General features: G+C 45.6%; 1 protein-coding gene across 1 annotated transcript; it reads left to right on the top strand.

Moving 5' to 3' along the window:
- Positions 1-525: 525 nt before the first annotated feature.
- Tmem192 (transmembrane protein 192) lies at positions 526-21,448 on the top strand. The gene is made up of 6 exons (XM_006987550.4): positions 526-677; positions 7,553-7,699; positions 10,038-10,302; positions 13,990-14,124; positions 15,313-15,415; positions 18,842-21,448. Exons 1-6 carry the CDS (start codon positions 651-653, stop codon positions 18,963-18,965), a joined length of 801 nt encoding a protein of 266 aa, XP_006987612.1. The 5' UTR covers positions 526-650; the 3' UTR covers positions 18,966-21,448.
- Positions 21,449-22,214: the final 766 nt, after the last annotated feature.

Here is a 22,214-nt window from a genome sequence, read left to right as displayed (position 1 = left end):
CCTGGTCTGCATGGTTGAGTTCCAGGACAGTCAGGACTTTTCAGAGAGAAAGGTGTGTTGGGGGGGGGGGGATATGGACAGAAACAAAACCCCTAAGCCCCTAAAACATCTAACTGCTTTGCTTCTTTGTGGAGACACCTGTGAATCGTGCTATAGAAACCGGAATCCTTATTCTAGTGCGGTCCCTCTACAGGTGGAGTTACGATTTTACTGCAGTCTTTTTCCAAGTCATTGCTACAAACACTGCGCCACAGAAATAACGTTTTAAAGGGAAAGCATTTGCCGATAATGTTCAAACGGCTGCACTAGAAATTCGTCCTTTAATTGCTAAATCTCTGATCCACAGATCAAGCAACCGTTTAGGGGAGATCCACCACCAACCAACCATCCCCCCAAGAAACGCTTGGGCCAGAACGACGCCCGCCCGAGCTGGAGACTGGCGGGGGAAAGGCCACGCCCCCTGACTGCTGATAGGCTGGTTTAGACGGAGGGGCGTGGCCTTGGGCCGTCGGGGCGGGGCGAGCGCAGAAGTGGGTGTGTCCGGGGCGGGGGCGCGCAGGTCCCCGAAGGTGCGACCGTCCCGGGCCCTGGGTGCCCGGGCGCCGGTGGAGAGGTCAGGCTGGCGGGGCATCGGCCCGCGACGGCGGGTCATGGCGGCGGGCGGCAGGCTGGAGGACGTGAGTGAGGCGCCGAGCCCTGTCCCCGCCATCCCCGCTTCCTGTGCTGGGCTCAGGGGGGCGGAGACTGCGGGCTGCGAGCGACCCAGAGCCGCAGCGGCCTGGACCGGAGGGGACGCTGGGTGCGCGGGGGGTGGGGAGGGTGGGGATGGGACACGACCGCGGGCCCGGGGAGCCTTTCCGGATCAAAGTCGCCGGAGGGACGCGGCCCCGTGGGCGCGAGGGTCCCTTCGGCCCGCGGCTCACGTGCACCGCGCGCGTCTTTGGTTCCGGAACTGGGAGCCTCACGTGACGCGCGCTGGCCTGACCGTCTTTCCTGAGAGAGGCCGGCAGGCCGGTGGCGGCTTGCAAGCCCCCGGCGAGCCCGACTCCTGTCTGTGGGTCCTGTGGGTCTTCCTGCGGTGGTGGATGGAGAGAGGGAGAGAGAGAGGAGACCCGGGACCTGGAGTGGCTGTGGTGCGGGGCTGAACTCCAGCATCCCTCGGGGACGACCTGTAGCTCTCATCTCCTGGAAACCCAGATTGGAGGAAAAAAACAAAAACCAGTATCATGTGCTGTTTTGAATGTAGGCATGGTCGGAACAGAAAGGTGTTTTAATCTTAGATAGATGCAAACTTAATTGTTTTTGTTTTGTTTTTCTAAAGCACGCGGTGGCCCAGTTCACCTTGTAGCCAGTGTAGAGCGATAATACAATCGCCAAAATCTTGTTTGAAAGTTTATTAAGACACTATGATTAAATGTTTATTTGAAATTGGTTGGGGGGGCACTTTGGGAGGAAACATGCGTTTGAAAATTCCTACCCTTGAGAAATACAAGGCTGACATTTCGTGAGCACACTGACCCGAGCTAATAACTAAAAACAACATCACCATGGTCTTAGTTCTAAAGTCCGTCCAGAAAAGCAAGATTCCAGACATATCAGAGCTTAGATTCTTGTGTCCGTGGTTCCTGCAGTCTTTATTTTATTTATTTTAGACTTAACTGTGTAGCCCTAGCTGGCCTGGTACTCATTATGTAGCCTAACCTGGCCTCAAATTTGCCAAACTGTTTCCAGACTCACCCTCTTTAGTGCTGGGATAGTGGGAGTGCCCCACCACACCTAGCTAGTTAAATTTTCTTGATGAAATAAATATGTTTCTAACAGTAACGCTAGAAAAAAAAAAACTAGTTTTATTTTTCAATTGAGAAAATGGAAAACTAATACATGGAAACTTAAGACTCATGTATTAAGGCAAACCCATTTTTGAAATTTTAAGAATGAGATTTCATGGACTGGCAATTATGGAGGAAATAAATATATAAGAGGAAAAGTGAATGGTTTAGAAAAACATAAGCAGCGAGTATTTCTTGGTGCTGAGCTGCCCTGGAGTTCTGGGAGACGTCCGTTTCAGGGGTACAGTCCTGATGTTTCCTTCAGCAGACAACTGGTGATGATTATTTTGCCAACAGCTAGATAGCTGAATGACTATGGACCTGAGTAGGTTGCCTGCTTTGGGTATTTTGTAGATAACAAAGCGCACATTTAATGAGCTGTGTTGCAAGCCCAGACACTCAAGTGAGTCCGTGAACTAATGGCTCATTTATACAGACCAGGGCTTGGTGCAGATTCGGGTGAGTTAACACCCAGGGCTCTGTGAGGACCCAAACGAGGGCAGCTCAGGGTGTCTGCAGTGACAGGAGTCACTTTGGAGTCTACCCTGGGGTCAGCGTGCAGCCGTCAACTTACCCAGTGTCTGTCTTTCCTTCGTACTTCTCGGGGAGAGTAGGTTGGACAAACCATCTTTGACTAACCCCAGACCAGGAGAGGGAGAGGGGAAAGAGTTAAAGATATTCCCTCAGGGTTTTTGTTTTGTTTTTTACAGGCTCACACTACATAACTCAGGCTCACAGTAATCCTTCTGCTGAAGCCTCACGTATGCTGGGGTTATAAACAAGCATGTGCCACCATACCTGGGTCCCAGAAAGGCTTAATGCAACATTGTCATCGGGTCCCCAAAGGAAGCAGTTACTGGGGGGGTGGGGGAATGAAGAGAGAGTGTTTGGGCCAAAACAATTGGTCAGTTCTTTGGTAGTAGTAATTCACTCACTTGTAAGTAGTGGACTGGGTTGGGCCTGCTTGGTAGAGTTCATTCTTCCCTAGCTTGCACATAGCCCAGAACTCAGCACCACATAAACCAGGCATGGCAGCACACATCTATCTGTAAGCCCAGCACTGAGGAGGTAAGGGCAAGAGCATCGTAAGTTCAAGGTTACCCTCGGCCCTAGGGAGCTATAGGGAATTCACAGAAGAAACGAAGGAATAATTTAAGGTTCTGAGGATGTAGCTCAGTGTTAGAGCATTTGCTTTGCATGCATGAGGTCCTTTATTATTTGTAAAAAAAAAAAAAAAAAATTAAAAAAAAACAGACTTGTAAGAAGACAGACAAAATGGGACTAATGGTGAGTAGATTGAAACTGATTCAGAAACAACACAGAAATAGGTAGAAAGAGCAAAGAGAAAATAGAACTGCTCTAATGTTCAAAAGCTTGAAGTTGACCCGCTTGTCAGGTGACGAGCTGGGAATGACCAGGAGAAGGTGGGGGTGTGGTGTGAGAGGCGGGGAGGTGGGGAGAACAGAGGAGTGGGGTAGCCATCGAAGGGGGTTCCTGAGAGCTCAGGGCGTCAGGAAGAGGGATGGGCATGGGGAAGGCTGGAAAGCAAGGCTCACATTGAGGGCCTAGGGCTGTACTAAGCATTGTTTATGAGATAACTCATTGAATCTTCCTACCCAAGACTGGGCACAGGTGCTCTTATTAGTGTCTTTTTTTTTTTTGGTTTTTCAAGACAGGGTTTCTCTGTGTAGCTTTGCGCCTTTCCTGGGACTCACTTGGTAGTTCAGGCTGGCCTCGAACTCACAGAGATGTACCTGCCTCTGCCTCCCAAGTGCAGGGATTAAAGGTGTGCACCGCCACCACCGCCCAGCCCTAATGCCTATTTTTAAGAGGAGGAACCCGCCTCCTTATGTCCTTAAGGCTGGAACGGTTGCTGGTTGGTTAAAAGTGCATATAGTTTTGCAAAGGGCCCGCCCGGTTCAATTCCCAACACCCACATCCCCTGCCTCACAACTTTCTCTAACTCCAGCTCCAAGAGTTCTGATGCCCTCTTCTGGCCTCATTAGGCACCCCCATGCATGTGGTATGCATACATATACATAGAAAATAAAAAATAAATCTTAAAAAAAAAAACCAAAAATGCAGAAACTGAGAAACAGAGATGTGAAGTAACTTACCCACAGCCAGTAAGCAATAGGACCTGAATTTTCACTCAGTCTAACTTGGGGACCCTCCCAGAGCCACAGCTCTTACTACCTCTGGTCAGAGTTGGTCCCGCCTCCTTATGTCCTTACTGCTTCTCCCCGATGAGCAACTGATGGCCGCGAGTGAGTTGTGGAAGCCTGCAAAGATAGATGTGGAACGTACATTGATTCCTGCGCCAGTGTTTGCTGAGTGTGTGCGTAAGACAGACAAGTAAGAGGCGAGGAATTGGTAAATCCAATATAGTCTACCAGGAAAGGTGGATACATAGGAAGGCCTTGGAAAAAATAAAGAAGGGGAAAGTCATTCATGGACAGTATGACAGGGGAGTTACACATAGTGCTTTGGAAACAGAGATCGATATGGCATGCTCCAGATCTCAGGTGTCTAGGAAGGCTCCCTGGTGGGAATTGCCCTATCTGAACATATAAGCATGCTTAGACATTAGCTGAGGAGCAAACTGGCAAGGTCCCATGTTTTTCAGATAGAGAAAATGCTCAAGGAAGACAGTGTTGCGAACAGAAACAACCAGAATTGTAAGCTAGCCCTTGATACATGCTTGCTATCACAATACTCAGAGGCAAAGGCGAGTTTGCAAAGGCAAAACCACAAGTTGAGTTTAAGCTAGGGAGTTCCTGGTCAGCCAGACCTACCTAGAGAGAGCCCCTCTCAAAACACAAACAAAATCATCAGAATTGTACAGTAGATTGTGGCAAATAAAGTGGACGCTTCTAAGCGATTGAATACACAGGGCACCGTAGCAGCATTAGGTGCCCGAGTCTGAAAACTGAGCAGTACCCCAGACCTGGGTCACACTTTAGATTCCCACATGTAAATCTAGTATTGAGTTTTGACCCCAGGGCCTCACACATGTGAGCCAAGAGCTCTACCCTTGAGGTATAATCACCCCTCATATTCCTTCACTCTTTAAAAATAAGTGTGTGTGTGTGTGTGTGTGTGTGTGTGTGTGTGTGAATTTATTTTATCTATATGAATGTTAGACTGCAAGCTTCTGTGTGTGCCATATCCATGCCAGAGAAAATCAGGAGAAAGACCAGGTCCCCTGGAAGTCTGGATCTAGGGTTACAGATGGTTGTGAGCCACCATGTCGGTACTGGGAACCAAACTCAGATCCTCTAGAAAAGCAACAAGTGCTCTTAACTGTTGAGCCATGGCTCACTCCGGCCTTCATTATTCTTTTTGAGATAGGATCTCACTAACTGGCCAGCCTAGAACACACTATGTAGTCCAGGCTAGCCTTCAATGGCCCTCGATCTTATGGCCTCTGCTTCCCAAGTGCTGAGATTCTGGGCAGGTGGCACTGTCCCCGTACATACCAGTGTGCACTAAGGGTCTGAGATTGAGACGCGCCTCATTTGTATGCAGCAGAGAATGGGAAGTAATGTGACTGCAGACACAGCACCTTTAAACGTGGCTGGGATTTTTAGGTTAGCACCCAGGACTCAACTGACAGCTAGACATTTTTGTGGGGACTAATTCCTACAAACTCATGTCTCCCTAATGGTTCCACGGAGTGATGTTCCTACTGGCACTTAGAATATTTTCTGTTAAAATCAAAAGCTTGTTTTAGTCACTTTTGGAAGAAATGAGGTGGTGGGTGCTGGGGACAGACCCCAGCTTCTCAGACATGCTCGGTGAACACTGACCACTGAGCTACCCCTCCCCCCAGGCTCTCTTTAAAGCATTCTTAGTAAGGCCAATTTTCAGAGTATTGTAGAACACCAGGCAGTTTGATAATTGCATCTGTGACCTAGTGTGGTGGTGCATGCCTACAGTTCCAGTGGGTACAGGCAGGAGGATCAGGAGTTCGAGGCTAGCTTCAGCCACATAGTGAATTTGAGGCCAGCCTAGACTGTGCATGTATGCAATGTATGAACTGATCACATCTGCCTCTCACCCTTCCTCTGAGTTCACTCTTTCCCCTCAGTGGTCCCCTAACCACCTTTGTGTTCCCCTCCTCCTCCTCTTCTTTTTATATAACCCACAGAGCCTTAATTAGTTAGTGCTGTCTGCCAGTGCATGGGTGTGAGAACATCTACTTGAGTATGGTCAGTCTACCAGCAGCCATCCTCCTGAGCAAAAATGACTTTCCCTCTCTCCCTGAGCCGAGCTCTTTGGCTTGGGTGAGGCTTCCCAGTTGTGTATTTTGAAGGCTTAATGAAATAGGTTGAAGCCAGACACCGTGGCATATACTTATAATCTCAGTACATGAAGTATGGGAACTAGAGGATTGCTTTAGCACAGGAATTTGAGACCAGCCTGAGCAAAATAGGGAGACCTTATTGCGATTTAAAAAAAAATAGGTTGCTTAAATTATACCGTGTATTACTTTGTTCTGAAGTTATAGAAGTTAATGAAATAGTTGGGCATGGTGGTGTACATTTTTAATTCTGGTACTCTGGAGGCAGAGACACATGGATCTCGGTGTTTCAGGCTAGCCTGGTCTATATAGTGAGTTCTAGGACATTGAGGGCTATGTAGAAAGAGACCCTGTCTCAAAAAAAAAAAAAAAAAAAAAAAAAAAGTTCTTTCATGGCTTCCAAAGCATGAGTTGGAAGCCAGTCTGGCCCACACAGTGAGTTCAAAGTCAGCACGGGGTGTAGTGAGCGTAAGACACTGTCTCAAGCCTCACAACTTTAATCCCTATGCTCGGGAGGCAGATGAACCTCTGTGAAAGACTTTTAATAAAAGTTTTGCCAGCTGGGCCATGGTGGTTGCACACCTTTAATCCCAACACTCTGGAGGCAGAGCTCTGTGAGTTCGAGGTCATCTTGGTCTACAGAATGATATGGACAGCCAGGGACACACAGAGAAACCAAATAAATAAGATAAAATTTTCAACAGCTCATGTGGCATTACCTAAAGGGTGGTGATTTTTCAAAGTCCACTTTAGGTGGGGTTGTTCTGCCTCTGATGTGTGCAATGTCTGTGCGTGTGTGCGTGTGTGTGCGTGTGTGTGTGTGTGTGTGTGTGTGTGTGTGTGTGTGTGTGTGTGTGTGGTGTTAGGCATTGGAGCCAGGAGCTCATTTGTGTAGAGGAAGCTTTCTACCACTAATCTACACCCCAGGCCCTTGGGGTTGTTTGTTTGTTTGTTTGTTTGTTTGTTTGTTTGTTTGTTTTCTGTTTGTTTTTGCAGGGAACCAAAGCCAGGGTGTCACATATGCTGGACGAGCACTCTACTTCTGAGCTGTCTCCCCAGCTCATTTTGTCTTTGTAGAAAAAGCATTGTGCTTAGTATCCCAGGCTGGTACTTGGTTCTGGGTTACTCTGTCTTAGCCTCCCAAGTACTGAGGTCATAGTTGTGTGCCACAAACAACACAAAAATCATACAAAGTAGTTTTAAAAGTTCCAGGTGTGTCGGCTCATGCCTGGAATCCCGGCACTCAGGAGGCAGAGGCAGGTGGATCCCTGTGAGTTCAAGGCCAGCCTGGTCTACAGAGCAAGTTCCAGGATAGTCAGGGCCACATAGAGAAACCTTGTCTTGAAAAACCTAAAGAAAGAACAGAAAGAGAAACATGACCCAGAAGTCTTGCTGTAACTTGTGTGTTTTTGCCTCACAGGGTTCCTTGGAGATCCTTCAAAGTATGGATGATGACCCGCTTCTGGACACCCAGCCTCTCCCACACCACTCCTTACAGGCTCACTTTAGACCCAGATTCCACCCTCTTCCTACCGTCATCATAGCGAATCTGCTGTTGTTTATACATGTGAGTTCAGTGCTACATGTGAGTTCAGTGCAGCGCTGCTCTTTCTAAAAGCGCACCAGCGTGGAGGTGGCGAGATGGCCCAGTCATAAGATGCTTGAGGAGCTGGGTCCCCCCCTCCAACGGGAGGACTACACTCCCAACAAAGGGGAGGTGGACACAGGAGGAACCCTGGGACTCTGGCAAGCCTCATCTAATAGGAGGTGAGCCCCAGATCCTCCTGAGAGACTCCATCTCCAAAACCCAACAACAAGGCAGATGTCTCCCAAAGAACAACACCTGCATTGTCCTCTGACCCCCCAGGTGCATACACGCGTGTGCACACACAGAGGGTGTAAGCTCTTTGGGGGGGTATTTGGGATATATCTATGAACTTTTAAACTGCATATATATATATATATATATATATATATATATATATATATATATATATATATATATATAGTTGTTGTTTTGTTTTTTTGAGATAGGGTTTCTCTGTGCAGCTTTGGTGCCTGCCCTGGATCTCACTCTGTAGATCAGGGTGGCCTCAGACTCACAGAGATCTACCTGGCTGGGATATGTGTATTGTACAAATTTTTGTGCCCATACTTCAAAGAATGTATTGTAGAGATGTTTGTAAGGACATTGCTAGTGGCAATGTGATTGTCATACTAAGAAATCACAAAGTACCCGGTATTCTGAAGACGACTGTTTTTCCTCCTGCATTCCGGGCTAGCTGGTCCATGAATAGAAACACTGCCTCCAAACAGGGTAGAAGGAGAGAATCCACTCTGGAAAAATTGACCTCTGATGTCCATATTCATGCCCTAGCAAAGTGCACACACACATGCACAATAAATTCACAAAGCCAGGCTTAGTGATACATACCTGTAATTCCAGCACTTGGAAGGCAGAGGCAAGCAGTCTCTGTGAGTTTAAGGCCAGCCTGAGCTACAAATCAAGTTCAGGCCAGTCAGGGCTGTATAGTGAGACCCTGTCTCAAAAAAACCCAAAACATGCCTGTAATGTTGATGATTAGTAGGCAGAGGCAGGAAGATCAAAGTTAGAAGTCAGTCTGGGCTGTATACTAAGACCTTAGCCTTTTGATAAATTCATATGTGAATTTGTTCATTAGTGCATATGCAGATCCATGTTAATTTTAATATATTATCTATTTAATTTTAATAGTCTGTCATTCCTTTTCTAAGTTCCCCATTCATCAGACTTCATTAGAAGGTGGACTGTGCCCCAAGAGACCGGCTCTGGAGGACAGGACGGTACATTCTAGAAAGCTCTGAGTTCCGCTGACTGCTGACCCATCTCTCATGTCACAGCCGAGACTCACTGCTGCACAGCTTTCTCGTTTGACTGTGTTATGGGCCTCTGTCCAAATCAGTAGAGGCTAGCTTATGGGCCAGTGGGTGATAATGCCTTCAAGTATTTGGACATGCACATGGAATGCTTTTTTTCCCCTGTTTTTAAAGTCAAGGTCTCAACTTGTAGAATTCAGAGATCTTCTGCATATAATTTTATTAGTTCTTAAAATTGTTTTAATTTTAATTATGTGGGGAGGGGGAGTGCAGATGTCCTTGGAGGCTAGAAGAGAGAGTATCTGATCCTCCAGGCTTGACATGGGTGCTGGGGACCGAACCCTTGAGGTCCTCTGCCGGAGCTGTTTGCACTCTTAGCTGCTGAGCCATCTCTCCAGTGCTTATTAATTGCTTCTGAGATGACCAACTCCTTTTATACCTCTTTTTTTCAATAAAAGAGAAAGGCATAAAAGTTCAACATTCAGTGATCATCTCCTTAAATGGGATTTAGGGCGATTTTTATTTTCTTATTTGTGATTTTTGTCTGTGTTCTAGATTTCTTGCATTTTTCTCTTTCAAAATGGGTATGGGATCTCCCTGTATAGCCCAGGCTGACCTCGAATTCTCCAGCCTCCTGAGTATTCGGATGACAGACATATCATCTGTCTACAGCTCCCACAGTTCTTCAGAATGCCTTTGGTAAAAAGTTTTTACAGTCATTTGTCAGAGTAGGGTAGCCTAAGTCATACAGTCTTTTAGGAAGTGGTGGTTCCTGTTTCCTAAACCCATATATTTATGCTGATTTGTTATTACACTGATGTGTGAGAGTGCATGTTCACTCCTGTGTGCATGCAGGTACATGTGCCACAGCACACGCTGAAGTCAGGACAGCTTACAGGAATCAGTTCTCTTCTTCCACCTTGTAGATCCTGGAGTCACACTCAGGTTGCCAGTCTTGGGGACAGGTCCCTTGGCCCACTGAGTCATCTCGCCGGTCCTGACCGCAACCTACATATTGACTGTGAATCCTGCTGCTTTTCTTTCCCCAGGTTGTGTTTGTTACTTTGGCGTTTTTAACAGGCGTGCTGTGTTCGTATCCTAATCCGAATGAAGACAAGTGCCCAGAAAACTACACCAGCCCACTGAAAGTTCAGACAGTCGTCATCCTTGGGAAAGTTAGCCTGTGGATTCTGCATGTGCTTCTTGACCGCTACATCCACTATCACCACAGCAAAGTCAGAAGCCGCGGCTATTCCCAGATCTACCGGTCTACGAGGCGTCTCAAAACACTCCCCCTCATGGTCCACTCTTCTGGTAAGCCTTGCATCTCTCAGCTGCTCTGCAGCTTGAGTCCCAAAGGTGATAAAAGGACATGTGGAATTAGACTTTATTGATTTTATATTCAAATACAGTCTCTTTTTGAGAGTGATACATATTGTAGCCGCTATCCTGAATTTTTCTTTTGGTGGGAAGAAGGATTGAACCCAAAACTTTGGGCATGCTACGCAAGCACTCTCCGACTGAGCTGTGTCCCACCCGCCTCTTGAAGCTTTTCTTCCAGTCTGTGCTGTTTTGATTTAGGATCTCACCGTGTCTTGTAGGCTGGCACTCCTAGAACTCTCTTTTCGATCAGGCTAGCCTCCAACTAATGGCAATCCTCCTGTCTCTGCCTCCCAAGTCAGTGCTAGAATTACAAATTTTGTGTCGCCATGCTGGGCAGATGGCCTTAATTTTCATTTGAAATTTCTGTTTGCTGTGGATGTGATATGAGTGCATCCCTTTTCCAAATGTAGAATTTTCCACCTTTTTGGTACCAGCCTGCTGACTTGCTCCAGGAGGAAGGATGCTGCCTGCTGCTGTTGATATGTCGGAGGATTAGAAAGGGTCTCTGCATTTACAAGGTGGAGGCAGGAGCCCCCGGAGTTCAAGGCCAGCCTGGGCTACATGAGAGACCTTATCTTAAACAAACAAACAAACAAACAAACAAACACCTCACCCCATAAAAGGATTTTTAAAATGAAGTTTAGTGATTTTTGTGCTATAGGAAATAATGATAACAATTTGCTAGGAGATAGACAAATAAGCTATATTATTCAAAACAGAAAACTCAAAAACAGCTATGTCTTAAGCCCGGCCTCACCAGGCCTAGGCCTGCCACCTGGGAGACCGAGCAGGAGAATCATGGTATCAAGGCTTGCTTGGGCTACGGGGTGTGTGAAGGTTACCCCGGGTAACTTAGTGTCGAGGAGCAGCAATTCCAGTGCTTCTGGAAGAAGAGAGTGGAAGAGAGGAGGTGTCACCAGGGGACCAGAGCGGGCACAGCTCCCGAAAGGCCTCCGTCCTGGGTCCAGTTTGCATTCCTGTTTTATACACTAAAACGACAAGGCGATTTTCCAGAGGCATACATGGCAATCAGCAGGTTGTTAAAGACAGCAAGCCATGGTTTCAGCTGTTTCTCCAGGTCGTCATGTCCCAGGTAGCAAGGGAAGTTGTGCTTGGCATATAGGCAGGAGAAGCAGTGCTTTAAATAAGTCCCTAAATAAACCAGTGAGTCAATATCTAATGACCAACCGGTCTTTTCTACCTTATTCTACTTCATTAGTGTCTGAGGGTTCTGTTGCTGTGAAGAGACACCATGACCATGGCAACTCTTATAAAGGAAAACGTTTCATCGGGGCTGGCTTACAGGTTCAGAGGTTTAGCCCATTGTCATCATGGCGGGAAGCGTGGCAGCTCACAGGCAGACATGGTGCTGGAGAAGGAGCCTAGAGTTCTACATCCAGATTGGCAGGTAGCAGGAAGAGAGAGATACATTGGGTCTGGCTTGAGCATCTGAAACCTCAAAGCCCATCCCCAGTGACACATTCCTCCAACAAGACCACACCTACTCCAACAAGCTCACACCTCCTAATAGTACCGCTCCTGTGAGCCTATGGGGGGTATTTTCATTCAAACCATCACAATTAGTGAGACCCTACCATAAAACAAAACATAAAAATCGGATTCAGAATGCACTTGTGATGAAGTACTTGCTTATCTTGTACAAGGCCTTAGGTTGAATCCCTGGTACCCCACACATGCAGGAGACAGACAAGGAAAGTCTCATGGGTCCTGACTCAAGGCGTGATCAGTAGCAGCACACATGGTCTGGCCTGCTTCTCTCTATTGTTGTGGGGCTTTCAGAGGTTTAATATATTTAAATTGAACTGACCTAGGGACTTTTGACTCTGTCAGATTTTGTCCGTAGAAAGACCTCTTCAGTTCTACAGAATTGAAGTTTTCTTCTGTATTCTATCAGTATATTACCCTAAGCAGTGGTTCTCAACCTTCCTAATGCTGTGACCCTTTAGTAGTTCCTCATGTGATGACTCCCAACCATAGAATTATTTTTGTTGCTGCTTCCTAACTAATTTTGCTACTGTTCTGAGTCATAATGCAAATATTTTTAGAGATACAGGTTTGCCGAAGGGGTCTTGACCCACAGGTCGAGAACTGTTGTGAAGGGTAACCTATAAGCTCATCCACTCACCAGGGGTCTTAGTGGAGGTTCCTTGAAAGAACACTGTAAAGTGGGTCACCTTGACTGAGCCTCAGTGAGTGGGTAGAGGTCATTGCTTCTGGACTCTCCTGGGGATGAACGTGAGTTCTAATGGATGTGTAGCCACCATGTGACCAGAAGGTGTCACCATAACACAAAAATAAATCAGGAACTTTTTAACCACTTTACCTACCTTATATGGGACAAGAGTAAAGAATACTGTCAGTAATGATCTAGAAATAACTGTTTGTTTCAAAATCTGAAAGTAATAGTTTTGAAATTCATGAAGATTTGGTTTTTACTTTCTTAAAATCTGACTTTCAGCTAGGTATGATGCCACCTGAGCCCTTAGGAGGCTGAGGTAGGAGAAGGATCAATGAATTCAAGGCCAGCCTACACAGTGTTGAGACCCTGTGTCAATAAATATTTTTTTTTACATGTGCAGAAGAACCAAAGAAGCCAGTTTAGTATTTCTGTAAACTGAAGAAACCATTCCTTAGTTTTAAAACAAGGTCAGATTGTAGTGAGTCTTTCTCTGTCCCACCAGCCAGCTCCCAAATCATGACACAGAGACTTATTATTAATTATGAAAGCTTGGCAAATAGCTTAGGCTTGTTTCTGACTAGCTCTTACAACTTAAGTTAACCCATATCTTTGAATTTGTGTTCTTTTTCATGGCTCAGTGTAATGCCCATGCTGCGTGCTCTGCATCCTTCCTGACCCCCTTCTTCCCAGTGTCCTCTGTGCCTGGAGATCCTGCCTAGCTATTTAGAGTTCAGCTTTTTATTAAAGCAATCAGTGTACAAAAGGATTAAACATCACATTCTTTGGGTGTTGTTCCCCCCCCCCCTTTGTTTTTGTTTTTGGTGTTAGGAGCCAAACCCAAGGCTTCAAACTTCCCCAGCAAACATCTTGCCACGGAGCTAAATCTTCAAGTCCTTGAGTTTTGGAGATGAGGTCTCATGTAGTCCAGGATGGTCTCAAACTCGCTATGTAGGCTTCGTCCTCCTGCTTTTTGAATTCCAGGGTTACAAGCTGGTCCTTGATTTTATGTGGTTCTGAGGACTGAACCCAGGTTGTCATCCATGCTGGGCAAGCATTTTACAGGTCAAACTATTGCCCTCCAGATTATTTATTTATTTATTTATTTATTTTAAGAATTTACATTTCTAACCTCTTGAGCTTCCCCAACTGGGGCCAGTGGGGCAGAAGTTCCAACCCTCTAATTGCTGGTCCTTTTGGTGACTGGACCCATGCCTAGGCTACGTAGAGCCCACCCTTATTAGCATAAATGCTGTCTTGACCTTAAGGGTTTGATATAGATAACAACACAGTTCATTCTTTCATTTAGGAAATCACTTAAGGAAGTGGGATACATAAGTAAACAAACAGGTTATGGCCAGCAAACCAAAAGGAACTTGGAGACCAGCGTCCCATCTCTGCCTGTCTCCTTCCTTCCTCAGGCAACACGGCACTGCTCCTCCTCCTCTGCGTACAGCATTCCTTCCCTGAGCCCGGCAGGCTGTACCTGGAGCTGATGCTGGCCGTCCTGGCCCTGGAGCTGATCTGCTCCCTGAGCTGTCTGCTGCTGTATGCAGGTGAGAGCGGGAGCCGCTGTCCTGGGACCCTGCCTGCCTCTGTCCTGCGCACTGGGAAGCATAGCCTGTCCCTTTAGTGAGAAGCCTCCCCGTCAGCTGGGGACTCCTTTAGCACCCCCCGTCTCTCACTTCTGACCACTTCCGGTCTTCTCTCCTTTCACACTAACAGAAGAGACAACCACTACCCGTGAGTCAGTTTTCTACGTTTGTGTCATCCATAGATGGGGGATCCTTTGAGTCATGTCACGTGTCTCACAACTGCCAGTGACTCCACTCCAGGGGATCCAGTGCCTCTGGCTTCGTGAAAGCACTGGCGCATACCCTCAGACACACAGTTTACAATTTTTAAATAAGAAAGAATGTTCAGCTAACTAAAGTGAAGCTTTTTGGGAAACAAATCAACAAATGTGTTTCCTATAAGGTAGTGGTTCTCAGCTTTCCCAGTGCTGTGACCCTAATACAATTCCTCATATTGTGGTGACCACAATCATAAATTTATTTTCCTTGCTACTTCATAGCTGTAATTTTGATACTGTTATGAATTGTAAATATCTAATATGTGACCTCTGTGGAAGGGTCATTCAACCTCCAGGGGAGTCATGACCCACAGTTTGAGAACTGCTACAAAGCAACCAGAATGACCCTGGATTTATAGCCAATCCCCTGCCTTTGCCTTCCAAGCTCTGGGATTATAACCAAGTCAGCAAGCTAGGCCCTGCATGTAAATTTGGCATCTAAATTAAAAACAAAGGCCAGGCCAAGCACACACACATTTAATCTCAATATTTGTAGGGAAGACCCACATGGGTCTCTTCTGAGTTTCAGGCCATCCTTGTCTACATAGTGAGACTCTGTCTCAAGAAAAAAAATGAGTACTCACTTCATGATGTGGTCTTGAAAATGGAATGAGGTCATCCTCTAGGACACTCAAGCTGTGTTCATGTGTTGTAAATGTTATTGCTATTATTGTTACTAATGATAATCTCGACATTCCCTGTAAGTCCTTGCTTAGTTGACTGAAATGTTGTAAGTATGGTTGATAAACAATTGTATTCAGACTGTTTACTCATTATGAAATCTCTTATTATCTATGCAAAAAGAGTAACCAATTAGTATCTCTTGAATAAATGAACATAGGAATTTCTTCAGAAATAGGTAATCTGATTAAAAACGGTTTTATTGTTTCAGTGAAAGTTAGGAGATTCAATAGAGCCAAGCCACAGCCTGACGTACTTGAAGAAGAAAAAATCTCTGCTTACCCCAGCAGTGCGGCCTCTGAGACCGGCTTCAGGTAAGGCGTGAACAGGCAGTGAGAAGTCAGAAAGAATTAACTTTTTCCCTTCAGTTACCTGATGGTGCGAACCTCCGATTCTGTCTGCTGGGGCTGCCTCCAAGGAGGCAGGGTGGATCCCTAGCCAGGCAATTTAGCAAAGTCTTGACCCAAAATAATTTTTTTAAAAAGATTTATTTATTTATTATGTATACAGCATGTATGACTACAGGCCAGAAGAGGGCGCTAGATCCCATTACAGATGGTTGTGAGCCACCATGTGGTTGCTGGGAATTGAACTCAGGACCTCTGGAAGAGCAGTCAGTGCTCTTAACCTCTGAGCCATCTCTCCAGCCCCCAAAATAATTTTTTAGTCAGTTTTTAATAAAGGCTAAGAATGTAGTCAGAGGCCCTGTGTATGAGTTTCAGGGTTCATCCCTAGTCTCTCTCTGTCTGTCTCTGTCTCTCTGTCTCTGTCTCTCTCTCTCTCTCTCTCTCTCTCTCATACACACACACACACACACACACACACACACACACACACACACACACACACCCCTAGGAGACTGAGGTGGGAGGACCCTAAGTTGGAGGCCAGCAGACAGAATTTTATCTCAGGCCAGGTGGTGGTGCATGCCTTTAATCCCAGCACTCTGTGAGTTTGAGGCCAGCCTTGTCTACAGAGTGAGTTCCAGGAAAGGCACCAAAGCTACACAGAGAAACTCTGTCTCAAAAAACAAACAACAAAAAAAAGACTTTTATCTCAGAAAAGTAAGTATTTTCTTCCCATATAACTTTCCTCTGTACTGTAATGTAGGCAGTCATACCGCTTTTTGGTTTTTTTGGAAACAGATCTCACTATGTAGTCCTGGCTGGCCTTGAATTCAGAGAGCCACCTTCCTCTACCCATTAGGATCAGAGGCATACACCACAACTCTAGATCTATCATGTTTTTAAAGAGCCTTCATTACTGAATAATCAGATTGTTTATAATTGTTTCTGTTATAAATAATATTCATTCAAGAACAAAATTCTTATAAATTTTAAAATGAGCAAGTATTACTCCTAGGAAAATAGAAGTTTGTATATGAAATATAATAAATACCTTAGCTTAGCTGTGAAAACTAATTTGTATCATGATAATGTAGATTCTGAATAAGGATTTAACATAAAATTGCCATGTCATTCACTGGATTGAGAGGATAGACACGTGTGATGTGAATATGGACTTGGGGAAAGTAGGAGCTAAGCCCTGATGTTTGTTTTTTTGTTTGTCTGGGGTTTGGGGTCGGGTCTTGCTATGAGTTTGAGGCTAGACTCTTGCTTGTGATGTTGCTGTGTAGCCCAGGGTAGACACCAGACTCTTGCTTGCTGTGTTGTTCTGTAGCCCAGGGTAGACTCAGACTCTTGACTCTTCCCTTGGCTTCCTTAGTGCTGGAACTCACTATGTAGACCAGGCTAGCCTCCAACTCACAGAGATCCACCTGCCTCTTGCTTTGTTTTATGTAGTTCAGGGTGTGAGTTCCACAACAGCCAGAGTTACTTAAGAGAGAGACCCTGTATTTGAGAGAGAGAGAGAGAGAGAGAGAGAGAGAGAGAGAGAGAGAGAGAGTGTGTGTGTGTGTGTGTGTGTGTGTGTGTGTGTGTGTAGGCAGAGCTTTCCTGTCCTGACTGCCTACTCCCAAATAACCAGCAGCCACTTCCCAAATAACTGACTTGGAGACTTAATATTAGTTGTAAATGCTTGGCTGATAGCTCAGGCTTGTTACTAGCTAACTCTTACACTTAAATTAACCTATATTTTTTATCTATGCTCTGCCACATGGCTCATGGCTTGTTACCTCATTTTCTACATGGCCTGCTTCCTCAGCTGCTGGCTGGCTGGCTGGCGTCTCTCTGACTCTGCCCTTCTTCTTCCCATCATTCTCCTAGTTTGGTTGTCCCACCTATAATTCCGTCCTGGCTACGGGTCAGTCAGCTTTTTATTAAACCAATCTGAGAAACAAATCTTCACAGTGTACAAAGGGATTATTTGTATACTGTGTATATATACATGTGTATGCATGTGTATGTATGTGTGTATGTATCTGTATATACGTATCTGTGCATGTATGTATGTGTGTGTGTGTGTGTGTGTGTGTGTGTGTGTATGTATGTATGTATGTATGTATGTATGCCTGAATGTATTCTTTTATATAGTGGCTTACAGGCTGTGGTCTACGTAGGCCAGCAATGGCTGTCTCTGGACACAAAGGTCAAGGGTCTGGTAGTTGTTCAGCCTATGGGACTGGCTGTCTCAGCAGTCCTAATTTGGCTCTGGAGTCCCAGAGGAGTGCTGGAGAGCTGCCAGTTTTCAGTCCACACTGGGACCCTGAGGAAGTCAGTTCCAGCACCAGGAAGGAGGGGCTCCAGAGCAGGACAGGTGGACTTGCCAGTGAGAGTGAGGACACAAGCAGAAAGCAGAGCTTCCTCGTCCATGTCCTTTCTGAGTGCAGCCATCAGGAGGGGTGGCCCAGATTTGCAGGGTCTTCATCTCAAATGATCCCACCAAGAAGAATCCCTCCCAGGAGTGCCTAGGGCCTTGAGTTTTACTTAATCCCAGATGAAGTCAAGTTAACAACCAACATTAGCCATCATAGGCATCCCTATCAAATTAGGAGGATACTGCTTTTCGGGGCTGTGGGGTGTTGAGACAGGCTCTCACTTTCTATCCCTGGCTGTCCTGGAAGTTGCTAGGTAGACCAGGCTGGCCTCGAACTCACAGGGATCTGCCTGCCTCTGTTTCCTGAGTGCTGGGATGAAAGGCATGCACCACATGTTGACTTTACATGTTTTTAAAATTATTTTTATTTTTCTTTCCTTATTTATTTTTGGTTTTTCAAGACAGTGTTTCTCTGTGTAACACTGGCTGTCCTGGATCTCAGAGATCCAACTGCTTCAGAATACTGGGATTAAAGGCTGGGCCACCATCACCTGGCTCACATGTTGACTTTAAATTGTAAAACTTTTTTCTTTCTTTTTTTTTTTTTCAGGACAGTGTTTCTCTGTGTATCCCTCGCTGTCCTGGAACTCAATCTGTAGACCATTGTGACTTCAAATTCACAGATATCCACCTGCCTCTGCCTCCCAAGTGCTGTGATTAAAAGGATGTGACACTACCACCCAGTTTAAATTATAAAAATTTTAGCAACTTTTTTGGGCAAAAAAAAAAAAAACCTAAAAATAAGTAAAAGTAAAGGCAATATGTACAAAACAGATTGATTTCCAGAGTGGAAGTCACTAAGTCTGTTCATGAAAGACTGATTTTGGAATATCCCTGGTGCATAAAACCCAAGGGAAAATACTGGGCACAGTGTGCCTTACTGAATACCACTGAGGACTCATTTGAAATGATACCAAAGAATGTTGGTGAATTTGTGTAACCTGTTTATGTCTTGACTTCTGCAGGACTATATCACACCTAGAAGAAATTGTTGAAAAGCAAGGAGACATAATAGCATATCTGAAGCGACACAATGCCCTCCTGAGTAAGCGGTTGCTGGAACTGGCCTCTCAGCCAGCTAGAACATGAGAGGCTCCTGGGCACGACAGCTGAGGAGTCCACGTCACTTCAGACCACCCGGCTGCCACGGACGGGACCTGCAGCCTTTGCCGAAGTCGCAGTGTGTGCTGGGAACGTGAGCCCCTGGGTGGTTAAAGCAGTCTGGAAAACTTGAGAATGTTTTGCATTGTTTGAAGTAATTTAACTTCTTGACTTTTCTGGAATCCAAGCTATGGTTTAAGAACCCTGGAATAATTTGGCTGTTTGTAAAGCAAGTGTGACTTGACAATCTGCTGTAAACGTGGTTTCAAAACTAGTGAGATCTTGCCACAATTAAGCTGCTGAGAGAAGGCATTATTTCCTGTGGTTGATGTTTGCTTCTGAAGAGGCCCCCATGCATTTTATATGTGTGTGGGCATCTTGGACGAGAGAAAAGTCAGATAACTGGGTTTTTGTTTGCTTGCTTATTTTCAGGTGCTGGGGATCAAACCCAGATGCCTCACACATAATAAGCAAATGCTCTGCCACTAAGTCAGCTTTTACAAAGAATTTCCTTCAGCCAGTCGTGGTGACTCACACCTGTAATCCCAGCACCTGAAGAGCTGAGGCAGGGGCATCACCACTAGCTTGAGGTCGGTCCATTGCCCAGTCCATAGAATGAGACCTTGCTCCAAAAGCACAAAACAGTTTCCTCCTTATAGGACCCATCTCACAGGACATACGCTGTGCCATTTCTGCAGTGTGTTGTCGAGAAATAGAATGCCAAGAACTCCTGGGGCAATGGGAGCCCAAGTGGTGACGTGGTGACACCTGTAACACGGTGAGACCTTCCATGGGCCAGAGTTGAGAGACTCGGGAAATAATCTGCTGCTTTCACTTGAGTTTGCCCTTCCTCAAGGAGTTGCCATGTATCTCTCTCTTACACTGTGATTTAACCAGTCGTTTAATTAGCTGAGTGTGGTGGCTCAGACCTGTCATCCTACTCCTTGCGAGGCAGACATAGGAAGGTCAAGACTGACCAGGTCCACAGAATGAGTTTCAGGCCAGCCGGGGCTGCAAAGAGATCCCATCCCCCGTAAACAAACAAACAAACAAACAAATAAATAAATAAATAAATAAATAAATAAATAAAAATGTGTTACAGTAGAGGAATAAGACCGTCTGTGGGTTACATTTGACCAAATGGTGCTGGTGAAATGGCTCTGTAGGAAAAGTACTAGTTATACAAGCCTGGTGACCTGAGTTTGGTCCCAGGAACCGTTGGTGGAGGAGAAGCCAATCCTGAAAGTTGTCCTCTGGCCTTTAAACTCTCAACAAGACGCTCTTGTGTGTGCACCGACACATGTCACACGCACACCACACAAATACACACAATACTACAGTTTTTCATTGTCCAAATAGGAAAAAGATTCTTGTTGGTCTTGGATTATAGTTCAGAATTGTGATGGGATTCAAATGTCAAGTCGATTTCTCTCTAGGTATTATTAAACAGATTAATTCCTGCAATAAAAATGAAGTGTTTTCATGTGGCAATACTTCTCCTAGAGCTCCTTTTGATCAATTGGTACCTTTGTTTTTGGTTTTTGAGATAGGACCTCATGTCACTAGGGCTGGCCTTGGAATCTCTTGCTTCCATCTCCCAGTTAGTGAGATCATGAGTGTCAGGTCTCTCTGCCTAAAATTAGAAAGACTTTTCCCTGAGGGCTTATGAGTGTGATCTCTGTTCTGCAGGTTGCAGTCTGTAGCCCTGCAGAATTATAACATAATTATATCGGGATATGATGGATGCAACCTAATAGGCAAGGACTGCATTCAATCCTACAAACTCTTGCTTGTGAACAGTAAATTCCTGTTTCCTTTAGATACAGCCACTGCAGGGGCATTCTAGAAGTTTTCCTGCCCCAAGATAAACATATACATGCCTTCTGCCAGTAATATGGTGGAGTCCCCAAACAGTAGTAACATTCACATATTGAAACCACATCATACTTAACAGTTGTCAGGGGCTGGAAAGATGGCTCAGTGGGCAGGTACGCAGACGGAGCCTGCAGAAGATGGAGTTCAGTTCCCAGACCCAGCTTGCCGTTCCTTTTGACTATGAATGAAATTGGTGCCTATCCCAGATCTGTGACCTTTCATAACTCTCTTGTGACATGAACCCCAAATCCTTTGCTCATCCTTCTCCTGGGATACTCTTGTGATTTTTTTTTGTTGTTGTTGTTGTTGTTGTTGTTCTTAAGGCAAGGTCTCAGGTAGCCCAGGCTGGCCTCGAACTCCCTCTGTACTCATGAATGACCTTGAACTTGTGATCCTTCTCCCTGCATCTCTCACGTGCTGCGATTGCGGGCGTCCCTGTCTCTGTCCCCTTTGTGGAATAGGAATTGAGCTCTGTCCTTCGTGCATGCCACCAGCCGAGCTGTATCTCCAGCTCCTTTGTTCTTCTCCCTTTTTTGTAAATCTTTAACATGCTTATTTTTAATTTAATGACTTTAATAAAATTATTGTATAGTGTACCTACACAGAATAGAACTCCTTAAAATATACATTTTTTTATTAAATCTTATTCTTTTTCTTTTAAATAGGTTTTTAATTTTACTGTGTATAAATGTTTTGCCTGCTTATGTGCCTGTGTAGTGTGTGTGCCTGGTGCCTGTGGATACTAGAAGAGAGCATCAGATCACCTAGAACTGGGGTTACAGGTGGTTGGGGGCCATCATGTGAGTGCTGGGAATGAAACCCAGGTCCTTTGGAGGAGCATCCAGCATGGTAACCACTGAGCCATAACTCTGGCCCCAGGGCATCTGATTCTGATCACCTCAGCTTCCTTCTTCTCCAAACATTTATATTTTCACTCAGCAGTCAGAGATCTTTCTTCCTTGCACATTGTTGTTTTATGTTATGTGTGTGGGTGTTTTGCCTGCATGTATGTCCATGGACCATGTGCATATCTGCTGCCTGAGAAGGCCGGAAGAGGGCATTCAACACATTGGAACTGACGTTACTGAGGGGTGGGTCACCATGGGGTGACAAGGCATCAAACCTGGATCCTCTAGAAGAGCAGCCAGTACCCTCTAACCACCGAGCCATCTGTCTAGCCCGAGTTCTAAACCACAAATTAGGTCATGTGACTGCGCACACACTTCCTTCTCTAATCCGAAGGGCTGACAGTGAAGGTCCTTCGGAAATCAACTCCTCTCCCGACTCCACGCTTCTCCCTAGTTCTCTGCTGGCGCTGCTTTGCTCCTGCTTCGGTGGTTCGGACTGCCAGGCACGGTACAC

This window comes from Peromyscus maniculatus, chromosome 17 (assembly GCF_049852395.1).
Source record: "Peromyscus maniculatus bairdii isolate BWxNUB_F1_BW_parent chromosome 17, HU_Pman_BW_mat_3.1, whole genome shotgun sequence".
In the NCBI taxonomy this organism is placed as follows: domain Eukaryota; kingdom Metazoa; phylum Chordata; class Mammalia; order Rodentia; family Cricetidae; genus Peromyscus; species Peromyscus maniculatus.
Note: the sequence above shows the minus strand (reverse complement) of the source record. Positions and strands in the feature narration are given on the sequence as shown.

Excerpts from the sequence above, each read along its gene's own strand:
- Tmem192 (XM_006987550.4), top strand. The coding sequence starts at position 651 with ATGGCGGCGGGCGGCAGGCTGGAGGAC. Across the intron at positions 678-7,552 it reads CGGGCGGCAGGCTGGAGGAC|GGTTCCTTGGAGATCCTTCA; the intron begins GTGAGTGAGGCG and ends TTTGCCTCACAG. Across the intron at positions 7,700-10,037 it reads ATCTGCTGTTGTTTATACAT|GTTGTGTTTGTTACTTTGGC; the intron begins GTGAGTTCAGTG and ends TTCTTTCCCCAG.